The sequence below is a fragment of the Doryrhamphus excisus genome, chromosome 6, assembly GCF_030265055.1.
Source record: "Doryrhamphus excisus isolate RoL2022-K1 chromosome 6, RoL_Dexc_1.0, whole genome shotgun sequence".
Lineage (NCBI taxonomy): Eukaryota > Metazoa > Chordata > Actinopteri > Syngnathiformes > Syngnathidae > Doryrhamphus > Doryrhamphus excisus.
The window spans coordinates 433,205-456,069 of record NC_080471.1 but is presented as its reverse complement, the minus strand read 5'-3'; the positions used below and the strand labels follow the sequence as shown (position 1 = coordinate 456,069).

At 40.6% G+C, this 22,865-nt stretch overlaps 1 protein-coding gene across 2 annotated transcripts in view; it reads left to right on the top strand.

The window, feature by feature from the left end:
* The window catches only part of LOC131131031 (large ribosomal subunit protein uL23m-like), a 44,190-nt gene that overhangs the window by 3,988 nt on the left and 17,337 nt on the right, over positions 1 to 22,865 (top strand). The window contains exons 3-5 of one of the 2 annotated variants that reach the window (XM_058075310.1): positions 8,445 to 8,527; positions 14,962 to 15,035; positions 18,044 to 19,854. In XM_058075310.1, coding sequence (XP_057931293.1) covers positions 8,445 to 8,527; positions 14,962 to 15,035; positions 18,044 to 18,262 — 376 coding nt within the window. In that variant the 3' untranslated portion in view covers positions 18,263 to 19,854. Of the gene's footprint in view, positions 1 to 8,444; positions 8,528 to 14,961; positions 15,036 to 18,043; positions 19,855 to 22,865 lie in introns of those variants that run through there. The other variant, XM_058075311.1, reaches the window with a different exon arrangement.

The following is a 22,865-nucleotide window of genomic DNA, read 5'->3' as shown; positions in this document are numbered from 1 at the left end:
CTACGCTTGTATTGGTTTTATTCTGTTAAAACTGGTAAAATTAGGAAAAAATGTAAACGTTTAGTAGTGGCATGCCTGTCATTGCCTTCCCCGCCTTCACCTTGGAGACCCCGCCTCCTGCCTGATTGTGTTCAGGTGTCCCTCATCACCTGATTTCCTGCCGACTATTTATTGCCTCTGATTCCTCCTGTCTGGTGCAAGTTTGTTGTACATTCATGTCTCGTCCTAGCATTCCTTGTTATCGCCTCGCCTGGTTTTCGACCTCTTCTTCTGCCCGTCGCTCTTGGATACCTTTGCCTTATTGGACTGACTTCCTGTGTACCGACCTTCACACTCGTGTAGAACCTTACCTCGTGTAGTGGCTGCCAATTCTGCCTTTGGGTCCTCCTTCCACGTCCCGCCTTGACAAAAGTTTATAAGATGTTTTGAGCTGATGTTTTGGGGCTTCTTTGCTTTATTAAGTAAATACAGTAAACCTCGGATATATCAGACTCGGATATATCGGAAATTCGCTCACAACGGACATAAAAAAAGAACCGATTTTTCTGTAATGCATTTCCAATAAAAATTCATTGCATATATCGGATTTTTTATAACGGATTTCGCCTATTTCGAACAAAATCTCCAGTCTCGTTCCAATGCATTTCCATTAAATTTCCCTGGCATATATCGGATGGCCGCATCGTTATGCTAACATCTTGTTGATGTCACTGGCTATTGTCTTTCTCCTGGCTCCAGATTTAGGACAAATATAAAAGTGAGTGACGTCAATAATACTAGCACAGCAGTGAATGAGATCTTAACCTCACTATTGGAAATAACGTAGGCCTGACGGGCGTAACAGGGCCTAGCTTAATTAACAATTTGTTATGCTCAGAGTCCAATAAAGTTAAATTCTCATTACCTTACGTCTCTTTTCATTGCCCAGTCCAGGTACATTGGAAACATAGTCAAGGAAGTGCCTTTTTATAACGGATAAAATCCGATTCACGCATATACCGGATATAAATCCGATATATGCGTAAAACGGACATTTTCCGGTATACGCATATAACGGATTTCGCTTATATCGGACAAAACCAGTGGGAACAATTGAATCCGATATATCCGAGGTTTACTGTACGACCAAAATTCTATTGGTAACCAAGGTTGTAACGGTTAGTAGCCAAAGAAGTATCGAAAAGTCAGTCAGTTTAGTCCCATCTCTGGGTGTTGTTTAGCAAATAATCAGATGCTCTTGGGTTCTCTCAGACGCTTGGGTTATCCATTCTGCTATTTCCATCTGTACTTACCAGAGGGGAGTATTTCTTCTAAGCTTCTAAGTCTTCGGATTGTTCTCCGATCCTTTGTGCCGTGTTAGCATTTCCTCTTTGCTCTTGTACGAACGTCATCAAATTTCTTGGTTTCCTCCCACCACACTTTAGTTCTTCACCTGGCATGGCTAACGACGCGTAACACACTTAACACGCACACACAGTACACAAACGGTGAACGGTATGTTCAGCCTACTCCCCCCCCAATCACATTTTATGCTACTATCCTGGCTAATAACTATGAAACCAGAACATGCGGTGGTGTTTCCCTGTAATCTGACTTGAGAAAACCGAGCCTCCTTCACAGCAACCACCATTGTCTGCCAGCTGTACAATACCTGTTAGATCAAACGATGCTCCTATCGCCATGGCGAACGCTCTTTGTTTGCTCGTTCCACTTCACCAATGCATGACTGAAGTTGGAAACCAGGTCCCTTTTCACGCTAATTAACCTCTCTTTGTCACGGTAGGGTGCAGGTTAATTAAGGAATGTAACCACTGCTTGATACTGACTGTTTTTGTTGATTAAATCTCAGGAGGACAGCTTAAACTTTTCTGCACTTTTTTCATATTAAGAACATGTACTTGTGTCACCTGATGAAGAGTTCTCTGGAGGTCTACTGTTCAGGTCCAGATCAGTGCATTACCGCTAAGTCTGACTGTGTAATTTTCAACTCATTGTTGACCAAACCTAGAACTCAAAGGTCAAAGAACAAATCAATACAGGTTGCTCGTCACCTTTCTTAGAAGTGACAATGTTGTGCTTGTGGTGCCGTGTAACAATCAATACCTTTCAGGGCTCGACAATAACGATGTACCGATGGCCCGGGGCGAGTTAAAACAAAATTCAAGTAAAATGCAAGTAAATCCAATCAGTGATATTCCCGTCGGGCAAGTGCCCTAAAAGCAGTTCTTGTTGGGTGTTAGTAAAAAAAACACGGACTGCGTAATTCCGGTGGTAATTTGCAAACCAATTCTTGCAAATCTTGAAATGGACCGATCAGAATCGTTTATTTAGACCGCGGTCCGTAGTTTACCCACACCCGTTCTTGTTCGCGATCAACCAATCAGCGATGGTTTGACTAGGAAAACATCTATCATGGCGTCCCTGCCAACATGGTCTAATTCTTCAACAACTTCTGGAGGAAAACACCAAAAACCGATGAAGCAGTGCCTCCTATTTTATTAGCGGCAGCAAATCAAATGATGGCACAGGTGAGTGAATCACATTGCTGTGACAATTTTAAAATAAATCCTTTATTATTTAATAAGCACAATGTTTATTCAATCATGAATGTACTTTTATTTATCAAGGCAAAGTGCCTGGAAGTCTCTTGACAATCCAGATTTCCATGCAACGTCATGATCTATGTAGGAAAACAACCACAAGAAATGAGATTTCACAAAAATTAGATGATATTATGGCAGTCTTTTCATTTTACATGGGGAAGTAATTTTTGTTTTTAATGTAGAGACCTGCCTTTTTTTTTTTAAAGACGATGTGTTTTAAATGAAACAGCCATGTTGGCTTGTATGTCAGTGGATCTTGTATACGCTACATCAGAGTGTAAGTCCATTTACTACACACACACACGGCTACTTCATGATTAGTAAATCCTTCACTGTTAACTGAGGGCGCCTCAAGATTGAGCAGGCAGGTACAGGACAAGTGTTCCCTCGATCTATCAGGCCGAGCTTGGCCCTTTTGAAGAACTGCACTCTGGCAAGTTGAGTGTCCGTCTGCACTGCCCATTGTTTTCTGCGTCCTGCATCCGACTGTCATGTCCGGCTTGCAGTCTTTGTTTGCAATTTTCTCCCCAACAAAACCCACCATGTCGAAGAAATGTCGTCTACCCAAAAGGCAGAGGAGAATTCTAACCATCCCACATTTTAGACATGTTTAAGGAATGTAAAAGTCACGCGGTTGTAGGGCGTGGAATACTGTAAATGCGTCTTTGACTCAAAGGAGCAATGTGTTTTAACAAGGACACAAAAACGCTACAGTTCAGCCAGGATGACACCAGGACAAGAAGGCATGGTTACATGAATGAAATAACATGTGAGTCAATTAATGATTTCTTGTCTCCAACCTGTAGGTTTGTGTTTAAATAAGAGAGAAACGTGAGGACATGTTAATGCATGTCTGAGAAAAGTTTATAAAGATTAGATTAGATTCAACTTTATTGTTATTGCTCATGTCACTTGTACAGGGCAACAAAATGCAGTTAGCATCCAACCAGAAGTGCAATTTTTATAAGTACATTAGTATGGACAGATCTATGTAAATAAAACTATACAGGCTATGACTATAATACAGTGAGGATATGTACAGGGATATAAATGACTATAATATGGCTATTGTAGATTATACAGATTATACAGATTATAAACAGTATGGGTATGACAATATATAATAACAGTAATATATACAGTATTGCAATGGAGTGACTAGGGTATGGAAATGACTATAATATGGCTATTGTAGATTATACAGATTATAAACAGTATGGATATGACAGTATATAATAGTAGTAATATGTACAGTATTGCAGTGAAGTGACTAGAGTAGAGTATGGTTATTGCAGATTATATAAATTATAAACAGTATGATCAATGAATCAACAGATAGTATATGTACAATAGTGCAATAGTACAATAGTGTATGGTGAAGGTTTTACAGTCTTAAAACATATTTAATAAATAACGGCACACAAATACAGTTGGCTACTAATTGCGGACTATTTTGGGAACCTATCCCCGTGATGAATGAGGTAACTGTATTCTTATTTTGCACTTACGTTATATACGTTGACTTTGTACTTAATGCCAAAATTTTTGAAGCCTTTTGAGATCATTTGGAATTAATCTTGGAGTGGACCATACCAAGATACAGACCACGTCTCTAATGTGACTTCTGGTCAACCTCTCTTTGATCTATTAAAACCCAAACAGTAAATCTAATCCTTCACACACCGCTCTTATATTGTCAACTTCTCAGCTGTCTTTTCTCTTATTAAGTCTCACGTTCCTCAGCGGGGATCCCTCTAGACAAAGTCTGCTATTATCATCTTAATACTTGGGGTTGAGCAATTTCTGTGGCGGGTATTGTCTGCTAGGTTGGAGTTTTGAGGTAGCGACTGTGCTTATCTCCACCCACACCTGACAATAGAGCAGACAGACAATGAGGACTGGCTTTTGTTTTTCAACCTTTCATCTGCGCAGAAAACAACTCTCCTGTTGCATTCTCGACACAAAACCACGGCGACACGATCTACTTTGATGTCACCATGACTATGCATATCTTGTATGTACTGTATGAGAAGAAATACTGTGTGTTAGACTGTCGCTTACAACAATATTTGCAATATTTAGACCAGGGGTCTCAAACTCAATTTACCTGGGGGCCACCGGAGCTAGGTTCTGGGTTAAGCCGGGCCGCATCAGTTTTTAAAAAAAAAAACGCATTTATTAAAAACTGGAAAAAAAATCAATAAAAAAACTATCTTTGGTTCCGGTCTTCCACACCAAAATATCTGATAAAACATTCCACTGTTCTCAAATATCTTAATTTTTATTTTTCTATACACAAAATAAGATAAAAAAATAAAAAAATAAAAAATAAATAAATTAATTAAGAATAAAGACAATAAATCAATCAGTAATAAATAAGTAAAATAATAATAAAACAGCAAATAAGAAAAACGTAAGAAACCACATACAGTTGGTAGAGAAATTATTTTTTTCAGATTCAAATGTACAGTATTAACCCAATTAGCAAGTTAGCATCATACTCAGTTCCATCTAACTTTAACAACATGTTTGATGAGATGCTTTATCTTGCCGTGTATTTTATTCCAAATCATTTCCTGCATTTATTTGTACCCAGCGTCATAAGCCTTTAGCTTCATTGCTAATCCAAAGCTAAACAGGGCGGGGTAACAGGGTAGGGCGGGGCAAAATCATGTTAATTGTGTCCGGTGTGCACACAGCTTTAAGCTGTCATTTCAACATTAAACTTTGGTATCAAGGCGGGGGGCCTCAAACTAGCGTCTCGCGCGCCGCATTTGGCCCGCGGGCCGCAATTTTGAGACCCCTGATTTAGACATTCCAAAAAGACGTATTGATGGTCAGAAGACATGCGTATTGCATATTAGTCGTCGCTCTCACCGTACCATCACTGCAGTGCAAAGCGAATGTGTTTTCAGTGGGTGTTTAAATACGCCGTCTTAAACGGTGCACATCCAAAGGGATATGCCCTTTCACCTACCACAGTCATAGTCTTTCAGTGCACAGGTGTAATCAGACCACCTTAAACTACTTGGAACTGATACTCCTAATCTTCTCGGCTGAGCGAGAGGTAGTACACATTATAGAAACACCCAGATTCTTAAAGGTCACAGTAGTGGATGGATTTACATGTAGGATTTTCATGTCAGAAGAATACAAGTTCATCTGTATGTGTGACAGAATTGGACAAACAAAAATAATCTGCTGAAAACAAATGAATTTTTTTTTATTATCAGGGCTCTACATTAAAAACAAAAATGACTTGCCCATAGGAATCCTTAAGGTGAGAACTACTTGCCCCATGTAAAATGAAAAGACTGCCATAATATCATCTAATTTTTGTGAAATCTCATTTCTTGTGGTTGTTTTCCTACATAGATCATGACGTTGCATGGAAATCTGGATTGTCAAGAGACTTCAAGGCACTTTGCCTTGATAAATAAAAGTACATTCATGATTGAATAAACATTGTGCTTATTCAATAATAAATGATTGATTTTAAAATTGTCACAGCAATGTGATTCACTCACCTGTGCCATCATTTGATTTGCTGCCGCTAATAAAATACTTGTTTAGGAGGCACTGTTTCATCACTTATTGCTGTTTTCCTTCACAAGTTGTTGAAGAATTAGACCATGTTGGCAGGGACGCCATGATAGATGTTTTCCTAGTCAAACGATCCCTGATTGGTTGATCGCGAACAAGAACGGGTGTGGGTAAACTACGGACCGCGGTCTAAATAAACGATTCTGATTGGTCCATTTCAAGATTTGCAAGGATTGGTTTGCAAATTACCACCGAAATTACACAGTCCGTGTTTTACCAACACCCAACAAGAACCGCTTTTAAAACTCTTCACAGTATGACATGCCAAAGTACACTTGCTCGACGGGAATATCACTGATTGGATTTACTTGCCCCAATTTTGTTTTAACTTGCCCCGGGCCATCGGTACATCGTTATTGTCGAGCCCTGATTATACATTTTTTATTATTTAACCAGTGACCTCTTGTGGAACTGATATTACTGTAGATTTATCTTTTTAAGGGGAACTGGGAGCAACCATTTTTCAACCAATGTAACCAATATAATACAATAATGCAGCTCATGTAAGAACACCACCACCACCGACAGATTGTACGAATAAATTCTAGCACAAGTTGCATAAAATTGTCGTAAATTTTCATGTCGCTCAACAGACATTAATGACCGTCATAGCTTGGTTTTTCAAAAATCCATTAATCGATGAATTGCTGTTTCATGGTTGATTATTATGGACAAGTCATGTGTAATATTCTAGTCAGTGGGCATCAGTAAAGACACAAGTGAGACATGACATTAAACCAGGAATTTTCGGGATGTGGAAAACAGATATCCATCATGTCGTGGATAGTTTTGCATTGGAATGGTTTGAGTTATGCAGGGCATGAACCTTTTTTGGAGAAATTTCCCATTACAGCAACGAGATCCTAATTGTTCGTTCTTAGGAGAGCCTTAATTGCATGTCAGAAAAAAGCTAAGAACTAAAGGATATGGATAAGCAACTACAGTAAACCTCGGATATATCGGATTCAATTGTTCCCACTGGTTTTGTCCGATATAAGCGAAATCCGTTATATGCGTATACCGGAAAATGTCCGTTTTACGCATATATCGGATTTATATCCGGTATATGCGTAAATCGGATTTTATCCGTTATAAAAAGGCACTTCCTTGACTATGTTTCCAATGTACCTGGACGCGCAGGCAACGCTGCAAACGCTGCAAATGACGTCGTATAGCGGCCTGTCACGATTCGGCGAATCGGAGCGCCACGATGCGGCCATCCGATATATGCCAGGGAAATTTCATGGAAATGCATTGGAACGGGACTGGAGATTTTTGTCCGAAATAGGCGAAATCCGTTATAAAAAATCCGATATATGCAATGAATTTTTATTGGAAATGCATTACAGAAAAATCTGTTCTTTTTTATCTGTCCGTTGTGAGCGAATTTCCGATATATCAGAGTCCGATATATCCGAGGTTTACTGTATAAGCAATCACAACCGATTGGCATGATTATCACAGCAAAAATATGCACAAACCTTTAGCATTTTCAAATAAATGCGTGCAATTGTTGTGGAAAAGGAAAAACTACCTCACCCTGAGGTCGAAGGAATCTGTTCATATAATATTTTGGTTTGCCTCACTTAATATTGTCCCAACAGTCCAAGGTATTGCGTTGTATCCTGAAATTTAAACATGCACATTATCGCATTCAATCAAAGAAGCACAAGTGATAAGATGCAATATCCGAGGTACTTATGTTAGACCTCGGCGTCGCTATAAAGCTCTTTGTCAGACGCATTTGGGAAGTGCTCTCTACCAGGCTAATACAATTGGCTAAATTGATTAGCAGTTAAAAGCCTTTCTTTCTCTGGTCAAAGCAGTGCGTTTTAGAAATGCTGCCCTATTGGGCTACCATGAGCTTGGATGGTCCAGCAGATTGGCTGATGCCAGGCCGGCTTCCTGTATAGGGTTTCACTGTGCAGGATCAATACATGCAGACGGCTAATTAGGTCAAGACCATCACATTTCTCTTCTGGATTTTTATGCCTCAAAGGATAAGACCCGATATACATTATGCTTATTGATTTGATGTTTATGTATTTCAGTACAGTATGTAATATTACAGCAGATTTGATGTAAATATCACCGCCTGGCCTCCATTAGTTCTATAGAGAAACATTTAACACTGAAGCCAAAAGCTTTATAATAATAATAATAATAATAACCTTTGTTTTATTCTCTCCCACTCTCTGTACCTCCCTGTGTGTTTTTACATCTGTGTGACTTGGTTAGGATGACAAAGAATGATGTAAAAAACTACCTGGAGAAGATCTATAATGTCCCAGTGGGAGCGGTCCGCACCAGGATACAATTTGGTGAGTGTCTTTTCTATTTTGGCCAAACTTAAGCGAGACCATTTTATTGCTTTCTACGCATCAAATTCGGTGCGATTGTAAATCCACAGTTAAGGGACGTTGACTTGCTCAGTGGTACTTGGACTTCACGTGGGGTGGGATACTCCAGGCCTTGAATAGAACCTATAAGTACACTTCAGGGCTGCATCTGTAGTTCAGAAGGCAACGGATGCGAATGGAGGGGCCCGGCAGAAGCAGGCAAACCTGCTTTGCATTCATTTTTAGTGAATAATGTGAAAAGACTAGAAATAAATGCATCGTGAAATACAAACCGTACAGCCTTCATTCGTGTTAATTTTCAATTTCTTGGTTGTTTTGTTGCTTGCTCTACTTGAAACATCAATACAGAGTCATGTAGCGTAGTCGCAGGAAAAACACGTCCCCAACGAGGGGTTTTCATGTATCATTTATACCAGTAAAAGTCATTTTCATTGGAAGAATTTATACTGGGGCTGCACGGTGTTTGGGTGGGTAACGTGCAGGCCTCACAGCTTGGAGACCCGCGTTCGATTCCACCCTCTGGCATCTCTGTGTGGAGTTTGCATGTTCTCCCCGTGCATGCGTGGGTTTTCTCCGGGTACTCCGGTTTCCTCCCACATTCCAAAAACATGCTAGGTTAATTAGCGACTCCAAATTGTCCATAGGTATGAATGTGAGTGTGAATGGTTGTTTGTCTATATGTGCCCTGTGATTGGCTGGCCACCAGTCCTTCGACCCTCGTCAAGAAAGCGGCAGAAAATGAATGAAATAAAAATCTTTGTCGCGCCACAAGAAATCGGCGTCAAGTGTCCACCAAGTGGAACCAAATGTCACAAACAATCCGCCTATTGGAATCCACTGGAATGTAATGGCGCGAGCCAAGTTGTGCCAATCGTGCTTAGGAGTCCACTGGGCCGGCGCCAGTTAGTGCCAGTTCACGCCAAAGATTATGTGATTGGTGCGTAGTGGCGCCGAATAACGGCAACATGCCGAGCGAACATTTAATTTGCCGCCACAGCAAGCCACTACGCGCCAATCACATAATCTTTGGCATGAACTGGCACCAACTATATGTGCCCTGTGATTGGCTGGGATAGGCTCCAGCACCCCTCGTGAGGATACGCTGAATACGCTGTAAATGACTGAATTAATTTATACTGGTTTAGAAAAGGGAGGCATGGCGGTCTAGTGGTTAGCGCACAGACCTCACAGCTAGGAGACCAGGGTTCAATTCCATCCTCGGCCATCTCTGTGTGGAGTTTGCATGTTCTCCCCGTGCATGCGTGGGTTTTCTCCGGGTACTCCGGTTTCCTCCCACATTCCAAAAACATGCTAGGTTAATTAGCCACTCCAAATTGTCCATAGGTATGAATGTGAGTGTGAATGGTTGTTTGTCTATATGTGCCCTGTGATTGGCTGGCGACCAGTCCAGGGTGTACCCCGCCTCTCGCCTGAAGACAGCTGGGATAGGCTCCAGCACCCCCTTTGACCCTCGTCAAGAAAGTGGCAGAAAATGAATGAAAGAAAAATCTTTCGGCGTGAAGTGTCCACCAAGTGGAACCAAATGTCACAAACAATCCGCTTATTGGAATCCACTGGAATGTAATGGCGCGAGCCAAGTTGTGCCAATCATGCTTAGGAGTCCACTGGGCCGGCGCCAGTTAGTGCCAGTTCGCGCCTAAGATTATGTGATTGGTGCGTAGTGGCGCCGAATAACAGCAACATGCTGAGCGAACATTTAATTCGCCGCCACAGCAAGCCACTATGCGCCAATCACATAATCTTTGGCATGAACTGGCACCAACTATATGTGCCCTGTGATTGGCTGGGATAGGCTCCAGCACCCCTCGTGAGGATACGCCGTCGAAAATGACTGAATTTATACTGGCTTAGAAAAATTATTCATCCAACCCTTCTGAAAATCATGTGATCATCATAATTTTTTTGAAGGGACATTGTACAGTAATTGGGTAGCAAATAGCACTTCTTCAGCAATTTCCATTCCCCAAGCGCCACTGCCTGAACTACTATACCTCAAAGGGATGCTCAGCTATGTGTGAAGTGAGGGAGTATACCAAACCAAACGGGGTTAATTGTATACAGTAAATGATTCGCATTTTTTAAAATAACTCTGCTGTTGATTGTTAACAGCTACAAGTCTCAATCTTTGCCCGTCCGCCTTCGTACTGTTGTCGACAGGCGCTGGAAACCCCGGCTCACTGTAAACATGCTGTCAAAACAACATGTAAACCCAAAGTATGCACTGTGCAACATCTTTTTATGAACTGACTGTAAATGTCATAAAAAAATACCATATTGTGTGTGTGGTCGGGAACCACATTTTAAATGGAGGGGAAGAGAAATTTACTTCGATGCACCACTGACGCTGACAAAACAGAAGAAGGGAGTCCGAAAGAAGTGTATAAATGTAAGTAATTAAGCATAATTATTGAATTTCATAGTAACAACACTTTTTTTTAGATAAAGTAAACCTCGGATATATCGGATTTAATTGTTCCCACTAGTTTTGTCCGATATAAGCGAAATCCGTTATATGCGTATACCGGAAAATGTATATATATATATGTATATATATCGGGTTTATATCCGGTATATGCGTAAATCGGATTTTATCCGTTATAAAAAGGCACTTCCTTGACTATGTTTCCAATGTACCTGGACTGGGCAATGAAAAGAGACGTAAGGTAATGAGAATTGAACTTTATTGGACTCTGAGCATAACAAATTGTTAATTAAGCTAGGCCCTGTTACGCCCGTCAGGCCTACGTTATTTCCAATAGTGAGGTTAAGATCTCATTCACTGCTGTGCTAGTATTATTGACGTCACTCACTTTTATATTTGTCCTAAATCTGGAGCCAGGAGAAAGACAATAGCCAGTGACATCAACAAGATGTTAGCATAACGATGCGGCCATCCGATATATGCCAGGGAAATTTCATGGAAATGCATTGGAACGGGACTGGAGATTTTGTCCGAAATAGGCGAAATCCGTTATAAAAAATCCGATATATGCAATGAATTTTTATTGGAAATGCATTACAGAAAAATCGGTTCTTTTTTATCTGTCCGTTGTGAGCGAATTTCCGATATATCCGAGTCCGATATATCCGAGGTTTACTGTACCATGTTTTGAATTGTTGGTTGTCACTAGTTAATACAAGGCGGCAAACACAAATAAGCTATTTACTGCAATCTACTGCATTTCATGAACGATTAGACCAATCAGACAGCAGCTACATTAGCCTATTAGCTGTAAGTTGTATTCTAAAATGAGCTAGCTCCTGCTGCTATTGTATAAGCTACATTACATGAATGAATTGTACTCATTTGCGTTTTATATTAGCCGTCTAGTCACTCATGTAACACGGTACATTCTTATGGTAAAATATGCTTATTTATTGTGTTCAGTGTACAGTATCAATGGTCAGGAACAAGGTAAACAATATGGACAGCATTTCAGACTATCAAAGTTGATCAAACGTTTTGGAATCTAACTTTGTCCACATCAATTTACTACACACTATGACATTATTATTCATTCATTCTTTCATTTTCTACCGCTTTTTCCTCACGAGGGTCGCGGGGGTGCTGGAGCCTATCCCAGCTGTCTTCGGGCGAGAGGCGGGGTACACCCTGGACTGGTGGCCAGCCAATCACAGGACACATATAGACAAACAACCATTCACACTCAACATTATTATTATTTTTATTATTATTATTATTATTATTATTTTATGTACTATGAGTTAACAGTTGAACCCCATCCATTTTGCATATTTGTCAATCCTCCATGAGATGCTAAGCCAACTGAGGTCAAACCATCAGAGGAGCACACTTCCAAAACCCTCTGCAACACGACACAGCGCTCTAAAACGATGAAGAAGAAGAACAAAATATCATTCTGGACTTCGGAACAATCTGGTAGAGAACAACAACGGCGGAGACGGAGGCCAAAATTAGTTTTTTTTTTAAACCTCAGGAGAATGGCTGATTAAGTTTTTATATATTTGTTCATAAAGTTCATGTTGTATATTTGATGCATTTTATTATTGTTATTTGGGGCCTATTTTTGTACATAAATGTCAGTTTGTAAAAATATGTTCCTTTTTATTAAAAAAAAAAATCCTGTGTTAAGCTATTAAAACGGGAAAAGCATAGAAATGAATGTGCTTTATTTTGCGGTAGGAACCATTTATTATAAACGCTTTAATTGGTGCGTCTGCTTACGTCACAGCAACTAAGCGGTGAAGGGTGATGATGTCATGAGAATCAAGTGGCGTCCCATTTCTTAGTGGCTTCTTCCCCTTTTTCGCTCGGTTTTAAGAGATAAGGGGAGAAGACGAAGACGAAGGGCTAAGGGACGGAATTGGGACCCCCGTAGAAGAGTGGATGGGAGAAACGGTGACATGCGGTCCCGAGACGAAAGACCCCGTAGTGCGTCAGGGAAGGTACCCCTATCTTATGTCGAGAGTTCCACTCCCATTTAAAAGCACCAAGACAGGAGGAGGCGGAAAAGAGTGAGGGGTGCAAATGACCCTTTCTTCCCTCCATGGGTAGCAGGGCTATTTTGGAAGGAGTTGCCATGGATACCCTTCTGGTCTGGGATTTGTAATGTGATATCTGGCTGCCAAACCACAATCTCTAAAGTGGGAGAAAATGGGAGTGCTTGCATTTTGCAAGTGTTTTATGAAAGCATTGCCTGTGTCTCCGTATGTGTTTGGAAAGGATTACCTGAACTTTTATGTTTTTTCCCATCATGCTTTGTGATGTTTAGTAGTTTTGTTGTTAATGGACGGACAAGTAAGTGTCTTATCCAGTCATATTTCCCTGCGGATTTCCTCGGCTACTTAACCACAAAGACACGCACACACAGCGACACACATCTTTACCTCTTGTTTCCCCTCCCAAACAGGGGCCTCCAAGTTAGATTGGGGTGGGAGAGTATTAGTCTTTTACAACTCCGCTCAGGGCTTTCCCTGAGCAGTGGGCTGCTTTTCTGCTGATGTACCCGACACACGCACGTTCACTAATGACTTACCGCAGCGGAATGTTTTTCATGTTATAAACTGTACCCATGGCGATGGCATTTTCACCGTGGCTCTTTTGACTTGTCTGTCAACAAGCTGTCGAAAGGATTCGAGCGTTTTGATGACCTGGTCATTCACATTGACGTTCTGTTTTTTGTTTTTTTTTTTCTATGGAAATTGCTCCTCATTAAAAAAAAACAAAAAAAAAAAACACCCTTTTGATTTATGTATGTTATGCAAAGCTGCTAAAAATGCTGCTAAACACACGACGGGCATTTCAATTCCCCCAAGTCCCCTGTCTTCTCTCCACTTTGGTGAGGTCTGACAAGAAAGACCATGATGTCATCATCATTATCATCGTCTCCAGCTGGGGAAGAGGTTAATTTTCACTCCCTCGTCATCAAGTTCAGGCTCTTGTTTTTTTTTTTGACAGATGCAAACGATGCACATGAAAACAAACTAGTGCATCCTGCATGTTTTTTTGTTTTTTTTTTCAGACTTGAAGATTTATTGATCATAATAGCTCTGCGCTTGGCCGTCACCATCCAATTCCATTCTGAATGACTGAATTGTGACTAATTGTTTTGTGTAGCAGCAACATTATTTATTATGATGCGCTAAAGTTGTCATGCAACTGACCAATGCCTACATAAAATTATCAGATATTTTTTATCTATATACTATATCTAACCTGATTATATCAGATGTCTTAGACATCGCTGTTGATATTGGAAAACAGTTTAAGGCTTATTTTCTACCGCTTTTCCTCACAAGGGTCACGGGGGGTGCTAGAGCCTATCCCAGCTGTCTTCGGGCGTGAGGCGGGGTACACCCTGGACTGGTGGCCAGCCAATCACAGGGCACATATAGTCAAACAACCATTCACACTCACATTCATACCTATGGACAATTTGGAGTCGCTAATTAACCTAGCATGTTTTTGGAATTTTGGGAGAAAACCCGTTGGAATTGAACCCTGGTCTCCTAGCTGTGAGGTCTGCACGCTAACCACACGTCCACCGTGCCACCCGACTTATTTACAATGATATCAAAATATATACAAAATATTTGTCCATCTGCATTAACTCTTGTCCTATTAGAGTCACAGGTAAGCAGCTGAATGCTGAAAATAGAAAGTATGAAATTAATTTTTGTATTGTTATATTTATATTATCTGTATCGTGAGCCATATATTACAAATCTTCTATCGTGAAGTATCCTGAGCCCTACTGTCAACCCTCCAGTTTTCTCTGTAAAAACTACCCTATTTTGCCTTTCATTTCCATTGTCCAACTGGAAATATATATTTTTTAATGAATATTTGAATTCAATGTAATTTTAACATATCATCTCCTCTTATTTGCCAGGTTCCAACAAGAAGAGGAATCACCTTAACCAGAGAGTTAAGCAGCCTGACTATAAAGTAGCGTATGTTCAACTGGTAAGAACACACAAACGCACATGTCCGCCTTTTTTCTCTTTTTGTGAGCAGTAACTTCACCCTTGTCTGTTTTGCTGTGGAAGGTGGAAGCCTCAACACTAAACTTTATTTAACTTTATTTCCTTACAAGTATGTTTAATGTGTTGGGCGGGCAAAAATGGCGCGTTAATGATGGTTATGAATTTATTTCATTAATTACGGCTGCATTGCGGTCGAGTGGTTAGCGCGCAGACCTCACAGCTAGGAGACCAGGGTTCAATTCCACCCTCGGCCATCTCTGTGTGGAGTTTGCATGTTCTCCCCGTGGGTTTTTTCCGGGTACTCCGGTTTCCTTCCACATTGCAAAAACATGCTAGGTTAATTAGCGACTCCAAATTGTCCATAGGTATGAATGTGAGTGTGAATGGTTGTTTGTCTATATGTGCCCTGTGATTGGCTGGCGACCAGTCCAGGGTGTACCCCGCCTCACGCCCGAAGACAGCTGGGATAGGCTCTAGCACCCCCCCGCGACCCTTGTGAGGATAAGCAGTAGAAAATGAATGAATTACATTGCGATTTGTACGTTAATTAACTCACCACCACTCAGTTATGATGACAGACCGTCGAGGGCGATAATACAATCTACCCTCAACTTAGTGCCTTTTGAAAACAACCCGTCTTGGTTCATAATAACACGGGTAAAGTGTGATGTGTGTTTTAGATTATCAGACATGTGTGCTATTTTTTTTAGCATGATTTTAATTTTCAGTTCATTTGGAGCTGTTACTACATCCACAGTTGTACCGTGTCATTTATCTTTTTGTTCATAAAATACAGTAAAAAGGGCGTATTTCACATATAGTTCTAAATGGTGATTAATCATGATTAATTCATTTGAAAACTATTCATTTGATTAAATGTTTTAATCGTTTGTCGTTAATCAAGAATTGTTGTTGCTGCTGTTTTTGTCTCGCTACTCTCTCTCTACCAATCACAGGGCACATATAGACAAACAACCATTCACACTCACATTCATACCTATGGACAATTTGGAGTTGCTAATTAACCTAGCATGTTTTTGGAATATGGGAGGAAACCGGAGAAAACCCACGCATGCACAGGGAGAACATGCAAACTCCACACAGAGATGGCCGAGGGTGGAATTGAACCCAAGTCTCCTAGCTGTGAGGTCTGCGCGCTAACCACACGACCGCCGTGCAGCCTGTATACAGTATGTTTATGTAAATACGGAGTCTACACAGATGACATCTTAATGATGATCCCCAGGGTTTCCCAAAGATTGTTTGAAGCTGTGGTGGAAGGCTGCATGGGACTCGTGTGTCATGTTGCTGCGGCATCACTGTACGAGTATCGGAGTATTATCAGAGTATACTTCATTATACCCGGATATCATCAACATCACACATAAACGACATTATTGTCAAAATTTTGTCGCCTTTTCAAATGCAACATAGTGTTTAGCCATTGTGTTTGGAATATGAAGATGTGTATTTCATGATCTTTTGGTGGACTACAACATGAGTGTGAAAACAGAGCCATTATGTGGTGGAAAGTATGAACTTGCAGGATACCATCTTTGGGCCAACAGTGTCATCGTGTGGTGGAAAGTATGAACTGACTCAGTACCTGTATGACATCACTCATACAGTATCACAGCAGGGTGTGTCTCAATGGGCGTGTTTACGCATAAATTACGCACTTGGCGCGCAATTCGTGGCTGGAAACGGTGCAAAATTGGCACAAAATGACCCCACATTAACATATTTACACCTTGTCAAGCACTGTTAGCATCGAGTGCACAGCAATGAGACCCCTGTCATAGCGTCAATATCTTAAAGCTGGACACGTGATGTCTTTGTGTTGATTGACTTATATAGCATAGCATAAGCCATAAGTATTACAGTAACATGCAGAGCCAGGCAAAGTGTGTAAACAAATATGTCAGAAAGTGGAATGAGACTGAAGCACGAGCGATCACACACACGCTATGACGAGCTGTCATCAATTGACTACACATTTTACCGACTATTTTTCGTTTTCTCGATAATAAGAAACAGGGTGAACGTCTATGCAGTCACACATGCGCAAATGCTAACAGAGCAGACAGGCTAATCTGGTGCATGTTTATTCAAATAAACATAAGCACAGTGATTTTTTTTCTTGTTTTCCAAGTTATTATGGTCAGTATGTGCGTAAATAATAATCTATAAATGTTCATATCCATTCATATAATATGAACATTGTTTGGCGGCTTTTATTTTGTTGTGGAATTCATTCCACATTCCTTAGAGCCCAGTTTTCTGTACTTGTCACTGGCCATTCCCGACACACCTTAGATACTTTCTTAATCTTTAACGATGAATCTATTATTAATAATTCATGTGTCTATTAATTATATTTAGTATTAGCAGTGTCAATAAGTAAAACTACCCCCCAATAGACATAGACTTTCTTTTATTGTCATTGCACAATAACACAGCAGTGAAATTGCCAACAAAATGTTGTTGCCTGGTAAAAAAAAAAAAAAAAAAAGTAAAAAAAAATAAATACAAAAATAATATAATAAAATAAATAAAAATAATAATAACAATAAACAATAATAAATAATAACAATAAATAATAATAAATAATAATGTGGAGAATAAATAGATTACATCAAATATGAACAATATACAGTGTAAACAGTAATTTGTGCAAATAATTTAAATAATTTAGAATAAATAACAATAATGTAAAGTTTTGGTTGTGCGTGTGGGCAGGTAGAGGGTCTTATTTGGCACTGAGCAGTCAAGATTATTATTTTTTCTTGCATTTTGAGCTTACATCAATGCCAGCGCTTGTTTATGCGGAGCTTTCCAGGCAACCATCTGTCTTGAAATGGATAAATAATGAAAATTGCGTAAACATAAGCGGTAGAAAATGAATGAATAACAATTGTCATGCATAATTAAAACGGCCATGAAACTTTCAAAAGTGGTGACATCCTCTTTTTTTTTCCTGTTACCAAGGAAGTGGTCTGGAATTCCCTGCAAAGTGTGAGGTGCAGCCTCTGTCTCACCATGCCCCCCCCCATTCGGTGTGTATTATTTACGCAATACAGAGACACAGAGGATCCAAGTGCGCTCACACTGTGCGTACGTAACTGCCAACTACCAACACTATCTACTGAAGTTAACGTTCTGATGTTTTTGTGTGGCTATAAAATACACCAAAAGCCACGATTTTAACCTTTTTCGTCTCATGTGGGCCTAACTGCTTCAGAGATTTCGTGCTCTGAGCAGTTTAGTGTGCCATCACCAAATTATGCAACGATGGTCTCAAACACGCGGCCCGCGGGCCAAATGTGGTCCGCAGGACACTAGTTTGAGGCCCCCGCCTTGATATGAAAGTCTATTGTTAGTGCGCCCCACGCAAGTTTGATATGGATGCTGTATGGTATCATGTACCCAGAAAAAATTATTACGTTTGATTCATGTTCATGTTAAAGGTTAAATAACTGTTAATAGTTATCCTCCCTATCCGTGTGGAAGTGGTAAGTTTTTGGCTATTTAAGTTTAAAGGAAATAACTTGAAGGCTACCGTTTAGGTCGCTAGCTCTCTAGTTTGCGAGTTAGCATGTGTCTCAAGACCCTGCAGTTGCGCAATATGTTGTAAATAAAAAGAGTATAAATGTGACTATAGTCGTGTTTTGTCATGTCTACAGGGCTCTAATAATGCTTTGTTCATTTTAATATGAAAAAAAAATAATTTGTCTACCCACCAACTATATATGGTTTCTTAAGTTTTTATTATTTGCCGTTTTATTATTATTATTATATTTATTTATTACTGATTGATTGATTTTCTTTATTCTTGATTTGTTTATTTATTTTTCATCTTATTTTGTGCAGAAAAATAAAAATGAAGATATTTGAGAACAGTGGAATGTTTTATCAGAGCTTTTATTGTAGAAAATCGGAACCAAAGCACTGAAAAAGTTTGTATATTTTTCTGTTTTTTGGAAAACCTGATGTGGCCCAGCCTTGCCCAGACCCTAGCTCCAGTGGCCCCCAGGTAAATTGAGTTTGAGACCCCTAGATTTTGTTTTAACTTGCCCCGGGCCATCGGTACATTGTTATTGTCAAGTTTACGTGCCATCACTTCATTACACAACATGCTGACTTTGTGACTTACTCTATATTGAGTTGTCATTGATAACTGGCGGGCGCGACGACGCCATTAATCAAATAACATGTACGCTGTGCCAGCATATGTCTGTCCGTGTGTGGACAAGCAAGCGGGGGCTTTGACTTTGTGGGTTATTTTGAGTCATTCTGTTTATTTCTGTCAATGGCAAGCGGTTGTTTGGGTTCATTATATGACATCTCGACTTGACATGCACACTGTTGTGATGGGCCCTGGCCCACCTTTTTTTTTAAATTGTTGGATATAAACCCAATATCTGGACTATTTCATTGGCTGTACACGCTTTGGCTTTGCACACACCTCTACACACTCGCACAACAACCCAAGAGAACCCTCTCTTTTGCAGCAGTAGGTACAAAACAAGATTGTTCCTAATTGACTCCACATGTGGGAGAGTGTTCTGTAGGTCGATGCTCACACCAAGGCCCCCAATCCTACCCTTGTCCTTCCCTCTCCCCCCTGCCTCCCAGCCCTCCTTTCCCCGTGCTCCTTCCATCAGCTAATATTGCAGCTGTAATGCATTTGTTCTTTCTCATTCCTTACTCTCGGTTTGTGGTTAAGGGGGAGGCCTCCTGTTAGCGGGGTTCCGTGACGGCCATTTTCCTCAAGCTTAGATGGGGATGGGGGGGACCCGACCGACTATTGGGAGGGGGGGCTGCATGTGTGAAATCTGCACCGTGTGTGGGAAAGTGTATGTGTGTATGGGGAGGGGGGGGGGCTGCAAGGGGCTGAGCAGGGGAGTTGACTAAGGCCATGATGGAGTCATGCCAGAGCGGGGAGGTCCAGAGACGGGGCAAAGCTATCAGTATATATTTGTGTGTGAAACGGAGTATACTGTGGGTGCCGTGGCGGTAAAAAGAGTATTTAAATTAAAAATATATATTATTGAGTCAATCATTGTTTGTGCCTTTGGCTGCAGTCACTGGGACTGGTGTGTTCATTTTTTATACAGTAAACCTCGGATATATCGGACTCGGATATATCGGAAATTCGCTCACAACGGACAGATAAAAAAGAACCGATTTTTCTGTAATGCATTTCCAATAAAAATTAATTGCATATATCGGATTTTTTATAACGGATTTCGCCTATTTCGGACAAAATCTCCAGTCCCGTTCCAATGCATTTCCATTAAATTTCCCTGGCATATATCGGATGGCCGCATCGTGGCGCTCCGATTCGCCGAATCGTGACAGGCTGCTATACGACGTCATTTGCAGCGTTTGCAGCGTTGCCTGCGCGTCCAGGTACATTGGAAACATAGTCAAGGAAGTGCCTTTTTATAACGGATAAAATCCAATTTACGCATATACCGGATATAATTCCGATATATGCGTAAAACGGACATTTTCCGGTATACGCATATAACGGATTTCGCTTATATCGGACAAAACCAGTGGGAACAATTGAATCCGATATATCCGAGGTTTTGTGATTGGCTGGCGACCAGTCTAGGCTGTACCCCGCCTTACGCCCGAAGACAGCTGGGATAGGCTCCAGCACCCCCCGCGACCCTCGTGAGGAAAAGCGGTAGAAAATGAATGAATGAATGAATATCCGAGGTTTACTGTATTTTCCATCATTTTCCCACATATAAAAATTATTGTTTCATTCTACTAATATGTATATACCTTTAGTCAATAGTATAGTCCATATAGTTTCTCTCCTTATGGCCTAGCAGCGGTAAGTGAGCTGAGTGATGAGGCTGCATATTGAAAGCTCCCTGTAAGTGACTCCGGGAATATATGAATGAGATGTTGGATCGGTGTTAGCGTTTCTGAATGATTCGTTTAAGTGTCAGCAGATTCAACATAGTGGGTGAGCTCATTAATGTTGACATTGTTTCGTGTTACTTACAGTGTTATAAAGGACATCCGAAGGCTAATTCATTTGCATATTTTGTTGCACGGTCGAGTCATAATACTGAACTTTTCAAAAAGTGATGGTATCCATGTATAGAAGGGAATCTCAGACATTTTCCTAATGTTGTTTTCAGCAAAGAGGGGAGGAACCGGTGTTTGTGTTCTGTGTTGGCCAGTGCATGGCACTTCCAGGTACCCGTTGGATGCTTGGAGACATTTAGCATAGAGATTCACATGTTAAACTCTGTTTGACGGATGTTTTGCACACAATGAAAGCAAGTGAAGAGATCATCCGAGGTGATTCCCATTGCGCCGATCGGTATAATAATTACAGAATTAATTTGGTCAAACAATAATCCGTGAACACACGTAGGTACACAGATGGTCTGTTGTGTTTGTTACAAAGTTTGGACCTCGTAATGACGAGGTAAGCACCTGGTTTTGTTAAAAAATTTAAACTGAATGACTCAACATTTGTAACTACAGCAGTTTTGTAGTTGTTCAATTGTGAAACCCAATTTTTTTCATATATTTTTTGTTATATAATAGTCAATTGGTGGTGACAAAATATTTGGGAATGACTTGTTTTCATGATGATGACTAAGAAAGAGAATCGGACCCATAGTTGTAGCATACAATTGTGTATTTCTTTGGTGTCCTCCTGTAACCTTTCCCAGTCGAGATGATTTGTTTGAGAGCGAGAGTGACCAAAAAAGAAGAAAGAAACGAGAACTGAAACAACCCCGTCAAAGCAATTATTGAGTCAGGACCTGGTTTCTGTCTTTGTTTGACTGACACTAGATGGCAACATTTTGCCTCATGTTTTCCTTAACCTCCCTGCAGATCATTTTTCACTTTCCGCTGCTTCAAAATCTCTTCCATCAGTTGTAAGTTTGAACAGTGGGCCCCACTTTTTGTTGTCATTTCGAGGCGCAATCATCATTTAACCCCTACATTTGCACCCTGACTTTTATTTTTCGGAATGATATATCTACTATCTTTGCAGTGCAACATGTGAATAAATATTATTTATGCAAACAACAGGTGCCTGATATTGTTCTGCATATTGAATGTTTCTTAAATTGGCATTTAAACATTAAAAAACAATATATTCTCAGTAGAGTCGTCCCGCAGAAAACAGCTCCGACACTTATTCGAACCATCTTAGGAACACAGTAGTGCCTCTGACACATCACCCGATTTTAGGTTTACAGTATCTGATTGGTACGGGGGTAGGAAGAGGTGCAGGATGGGGGTGCGTTCAACCCCATGTTCTCTGGTCTGAATAAAACTGCGGCTCTGTGGAGCTGCCGGGCCGACGAGGAGGGGGGGGTATGTTGCTTATCTGTGTGGAATTTTATTATTTTCAACTATTTGGATTGCTGTGGCTCCCCACTCTCATCCTCCCCCACCCCCCCCAACACCCCCACCCTCTTCTTCCTTTTCACCTAGTCACGCAAACACAGGCTTTCCTCACACAGCCCTGTCTGCCTGCCTGGCCGCCACTTGGCTTCCTTCCCTTCTCTGTCCCGCCTCACCCTTGCTTATCGCATCAATTACCATGTTTAACTTGTGCCACTTTGCCCTCATCGACCTCTGTGTTCGGTCCGGTTTTCTGTCTTATATAGCATGACGGGAAATTCATCACATGAGACCGGTATTATTAGCTCGTGTTGTTCCGATGTAATCTATATGTAGTTACATTGCAACACCCCGACTTCCATTGTTGTCACTCTTAGTGAAACGCAGTCTTGGAAATCAAACAGAAGTTCACCTTGACCTC